The 5938-nt window shown below is 44.0% G+C and overlaps 1 protein-coding gene across 1 annotated transcript; it reads left to right on the forward strand.

Annotated features, from left to right (window-relative positions):
• The first annotated feature begins 1276 nt into the window (after positions 1-1276).
• On the forward strand, positions 1277-2031 carry LOC149189589 (uncharacterized). The gene is made up of 2 exons (XM_089410281.1): positions 1277-1864; positions 1972-2031. The coding sequence occupies exons 1-2, from the start codon at positions 1277-1279 to the stop codon at positions 2029-2031; spliced, it is 648 nt and encodes a 215-aa protein (XP_089266407.1).
• Positions 2032-5938: the final 3907 nt, after the last annotated feature.

Here is a 5938-nt window from a genome sequence, read left to right on the forward strand (position 1 = left end):
AGGGAATTTGATATTCAATGAGTTAACACAAACAAGATCAAACATTTACCTATTAAACATGGAATAACAACACATTAATATCTATTATGAAATAATGGAAATGCAAACATATTCAAGGAATATTGACTTTCCAAGATAAGATACTCATTTTCTTGGAAAAGAAGAAAAAAAAATCTAGTTTCCACTAAGAGGAATTAAAGCAGTTGGCCCTCAAAATTACAACCAATGGCACGACACACACTTTGGCCCTTGATGGATATTGTATTTCCCAAAACAACATACTAATATATGTTACTTGTGTTGTTTAGAACAATAGATGTTATGGTTTTATCATGTATATCCCATATAAATGGGTTTTCTTGTATCGATTGTAATGGCAGTTACAATTGGATAATATCCATGGTGGTTATCTAAGTTGTTGCCTGTCATGATGTGTACATTGTCTTTCTAATTGTATTCTTTCTATCACATTTATTTTGGGTTTCCTTTTAAATTATATGTTATGATGTTGGCCACACCTACATATTACCCATAGTGGTTAACCCATTCAACAATTGAATGGTTGGTTGTCTTCATGTATGTACTTGTCTTTTTTATTTTATTCTTTGCATCATCTTCCTATTTTATTCATTGCATCATATTTGTGAATCACATTACACTAACATTGTTTTCTAATAGATATATATGGCGGAACACATATGAGATGGCTCTGACGTGGCCGCAGGATGGAAAGAGGCATGCGCACTGTCTTTCTTGTAAAGGTTTCAGGTAACCAAGGTTTTACTGCAGCTAACATATTTCATAACCTCCCAACAACAATCGCCATCCAGCTCCTTGTGTCTCGGTCAACTGTCTCTCCAGCGGTCTCGGTGGCGGTTCCGGGCATCAACATGGATAGCATGGATTTCGATGTGGTAGATTACTCCCTGTACCCGTATCAAGGGCAGTCAATTTTCCAAGCCCTAACCCTAACCCTTCTAGCTCTATATCGCTCCCGCCCTCGGTTTCGGTTTACCTTAGCACCACTCTGGTTATCTCTCTGCGTGGCCATACTGCATCCACCTTACAATTTGGCTCACTCTCTACCGATTCCCCGGGCCTTAACTGCCCTCCGCTTTCACCCAGGACCCTAAATTTGCTCACTGTCGTCACTCCTCCATCGCCATCCTTCGATCCGTGCCCTTTGAGCATTCAACCGCACCCATCTTGTCCAGACACCCAAATTCCACCAAACCCTAGCACTCTTCCCTTAGGAATCTTTGAAAACCTCGTAATTATGGTCAAAGCAGTGGCACAACAGAATCAAGAGGGCGATTTATCCACAGATCTGTTGCAAGGACATCCATCAGCTCCACGGACAGGGAAGCAGAAGGTAAAGTGTGTGAAAACCACCTCAAAGGATCTCACAATCACATTTGGAGAGGACATTCTGATGGGAGAGGTTGTGAATAAGGCCAACACAGTTTTGGTCGGGCATGTCAGAGGAAGGGCTTACACAGCGGAAAGATTAACAAACTGGGTCAAGGAAATTTGGGGCAGTACACTCAAAGAGTTACCGGAGGTTCAGAATCTACCAAGGGGATGGTTTGCGCTGCATTTCTCTAAGGCGGACTACACAGAGCTAGTTCTTGCGAAATACTGGCACATTGAGATGGCGTCGGTCCTCCTCAAGCATTGGAGTCCATTATTCGACCTAGAAAGGGAGCAAATAGGCGCCAGACCCATCTGGGTTCGATTACCAGGTCTACCTCTACAATATTGGTCTGAAGTAGTTTTTGTAAGGATCAGGAATGCCCTTGGCACATACTTGGACTACGATAAGACCTATGTGCAGTCCAAGAATAGAACCTTAGCTCGAATCCTGGTATATTTGGATACGCGGGAGGGCCTAGAAGAGAAAATTACACTAAAATGGAGGCATTACACTAGAGTCCAGATCCTAGACTACAAGGGGATTCCTTTTCGTTGCAGGAGATGCCACAAGGTAGTGCATATCTACAAGGAATGTCCTTTGCTCATGAAATCAGCTGACCCCTTGAGCACACCTTCTACTAAAAAATGCAAATCAGCAACAAATCAGGCCAGCACTCTAGTATCAGCCTACAGCGCACATGATTGGGGGGAGTCCTCCAAAGCAGTGGATGAGCACCACAGAACTCCATCACCTCTAATGACCTGTGCCAGAGCTATTGCCGCTGAGGCCGCAAGAAAAGCGGGTACTACTCCCTATTCCCTCCCTATCTCAAATGTATCTTCAGTCTCTTTTGCTTGTAGTGCATCATTAGATACTTCATCCACTTTGTTCATGTCTCCCTCCATTCCCTGTGCAATCTCCTCGCCTCCTCCCAGCATCTCCACCACCTCTCCATCTTTTCCTTCCCCTCCACCCTCCCCCCTGTCATCGGTCATGGATCGAGTTGCTATGCCCCATTCATACAACCTTTGATCCCGTTTCATCCCGGAAACCCTCAATCCCACTGGGCTAGGTCTCACCTTCCCTGGTCCGATCATTCAATCGACTCAGGGTCGTAAATCAAACCTTTCAAAAGCCATACAGAAGGTCGAGGCAGAAGTAGTCACTGGCAAACAATCCACTCTTGAAGGGGTTCTTAGAGCTATGAATACCCCAGGGAGGGTTCCACCATGAAATGCCTCTCTTTCAATTGCAGAGGCATGGCTAGTGCCTCCAAAAAACTAGCCCTGCGTAGGTTATTTGATATCGAGCCTATGGATATTATCATGCTGCAAGAAACCTTGGGGAATGTCGAGTCCATCAATCGAACCCTAGAAGCAATAAAACCTGGTTGGCTTTTCTTCTCTCTTGATGTGGAATGGACATTTTTTCTGCCGACTTGGGCATGAACATCAGAGTCATCAATGTGTATGGACCTTGTCAGAGGAGAGAAGAATTCTGGCAGCGTTTCCTTAATCTTGAAGTCATTGTTGTTGATCAGATGATCATTGGGGGTGATCTAAACTTCTCCTTAGGTTTTTGGGAATCCTGGGGATCCCAAGCTCAAGTAGACCCCTTGTCTGATTTCTTTAGGGACACACTGGATCTGCACAATCTCACCGATGTCCCCATGATCAAGCCCTTGCCCACATGGAGGAACCGAAGAGTTGGGGATGCAGCTCTAGCTAGAAGGCTTGATCGTTTCCTGATTAAGGTGCCTTTGCTTCAGCAGCTCAATAGATATAGACAATGGGTCGGGACCGGAGGTATATCAGACCACTCGCCTATTTATTTGGAGATCCTTGGACCTGAAGCCAAACCAAAGTCTCCTTTCAAATTCAATCATGTATGGCTTCAAGATCTGGGATATATCAAGTTGGTCTCGGACTATTGGAAATCTCATCCCATATCGAGTCATAGAACATCGGCTGAAGGTTTCTGCCACAACCTGACTCAGCTTAAACATTTATCCATCACCTGGGCAAAGGAGAAAAAATTGAAGGATGACCAGACCCTATCAGCTATTGAATCTGAATTGAATGGGCTTATGGATGACAACAACAAGGGATTTGCATCTGCAAATGAGAAATCACATCTTATTGAGCTCGAAAAATAGAGAGATAAGATTTTGAAGGAAAGAGAAGAAACATGGAGACTGAAGAGTAGGGCAATCTGGCTACAGGCTGGCGATGATAACACAAAGTTTTTTCAGAACTATGCAAAAGGAAGAAAGATAGCTAATACAATCTAGAAAATGCCTCTTCCAGATGGAGGTATGGCTGACACTTTTAAAAAGCTATCTCTTTTAGGCACCTCACACTTTTGGAATCTATACAAAACTCCTCAAGAGACCAACCTAGTTGATATCATTCAAGTGGCTGGCTATTTCCCTAGATTTGTAGGGGAGGAGGAAGCGCAAGATCTCAATTCACCTGTATTGCTCGCCAAACTTGAGGGGACTCTTAAGTGGTTCAAAAAAGACAAAAGTCCAGGACCAGATGGGTGGACTATTGAGTTCTATCTGGCTTTCTACGATCTTTTGGGACATGACCTACTCCAAGTTGTGGAGGAGTGCAGGACTACAGGCAAACTGTACAATGCCATTAATTCCACTTTCATTGCCCTCATCCCCAAGATAGATTCCCCATCATCCTTCAATGACTTCCGTCCCATCTCCCTCTGTAACTGCCTCTACAAAATTATATCCAAGATCATAGCAAATCGAATGAGACCCATTCTCTCTCATCACATCTTACCTGAACAGTTTGCCTTTCTTGAAGACCGTCAGATCCATGAGGCCATTGGCACTGCACAAGAAGCTATTCACTCAATTAGATCCAGAAAGTTAAAGGGCATCATTCTTAAGATTGATCTGGCAAAAGCCTTTGATCGGGTTAGCTGGCTTTATATCAAAATGCTTCTCATCCACCTGGGATTCCCGCACCTATTCACCACCTGGATCATGTCTTGCATCTCCACTCCATCCTTCAGTGTCCTTATAAATGGCTCTGCCTCACCATTCTTCCATGCTGAAAGAGGACTCAGACAAGGATGCCCACTATCCCCTCTTCTCTTCCTCATTATCATGGAAGGTCTCAGTCGGTTAATAGATCATGAAAAGCGAAGTGGCAGAATGTTTGGCCTGAAAATTAATGATCAGTGCTATCTCACACATCTCCTTTTTGTGGATGATGTTCTGATATTTCTGGACGGTAGCATTTGAGACTCGATAGCCTTTGACAAGATTCTATCCATCTTCTCTAGGGTCACTGGTATGCTGGCAAATCATGCAAAATCTACCATCACTCTGGCTCATACATCCATCCAGGAATCCAGATTTGCACTACAACATTTCCCTTACTGTACCCGTCCTCTTGATCAGGGTTTCAAATATTTAGGCTTCTGGATCAAGCCTTGAGCCAAAAGATTGCAGATTGGATTTGGTTGGTAATCAAATTAGAGAAAAGGCTAACAAATTGGTGCCATCGCTTCTTGTCCAGAGCTAGAAGACTTGTGCTTATCAAATCTGTCTTAGAAGCTACCCCTGTATTTTGGATGGCATTAGCATGGATTCCCAGAAGAACACTTGCTCGTCTCCAACAGATTTGCAGCAGATATCTGTGGAATGGTTGTCAGGACAAGAGAACATTCGCATGGGTTAGTTGGAACAAGATCGCATTGCCCAAGAAATGGGGAGGATGGGGACTCAAAGACTTAACCCTTTTTGCACAAGCCTTGGCTGCAAAAATGGGTTGGACCCTCCTCATCAAACAGAATCTATGGACAACTGTCTCTTATCATAAATATATTTGGCCCCTCCAAATCATGGACTAGATAAGGTTGCCTCAATGGACAAGGATAGGCATTTCTTCAGTCTGGAAAGCACTGCTCCACTCCCTCCCTCTCATTCGAAATCATCTGGCATGGAGGATAAATGATGGCACAAAAGTGCGCATTGGTTTGGACCCCTGGACAGGGGGAGGTGGTCGCTACCAACTTCCAAGAGAGCTCATCCTCCACTTAAATCAGAGTGACATCAGTGTGATTGCTCAAATAGCAGATCAGGGAAATTCCACTATCTTCGCACAAGCATGGAAATCAACATTTCAGCTCAACATTCCACCTCACTGGCATCATTCATGGAACAATTATACTTCTGCATTGATTGAGTCTCATATCTGAATTAAGGAGGGTTCGGATGAACTCATGTGGTGCATGGCAGAAAACGGATCCTACTCACCCAAGGATGGTTACCTGAGTCTGCTACAAAACAAAAAACCAGAGCACTTGCAAAGCTGGTGGCAGATCATCTGGAAACTAAAATCCCCTCCCAGAACCAGACTTTTCTTCTGGTGTATTCTTAGCAACAAAGTTCCCACAGGGGACTCCCTTACCCACAGATCCTTTCATGGACCACACTGGTGTATCCTGTGTAAGCAAGCCTCTGAATCGACTGAGCACCTTTTCCTTAATTGCGAAATAACA

Source organism: Pinus tabuliformis, chromosome 3_1 (assembly GCF_031772625.1).
Source record: "Pinus tabuliformis cultivar Carrire ecotype Pingquan chromosome 3_1, CPIR1, whole genome shotgun sequence".
In the NCBI taxonomy this organism is placed as follows: domain Eukaryota; kingdom Viridiplantae; phylum Streptophyta; class Pinopsida; order Pinales; family Pinaceae; genus Pinus; species Pinus tabuliformis.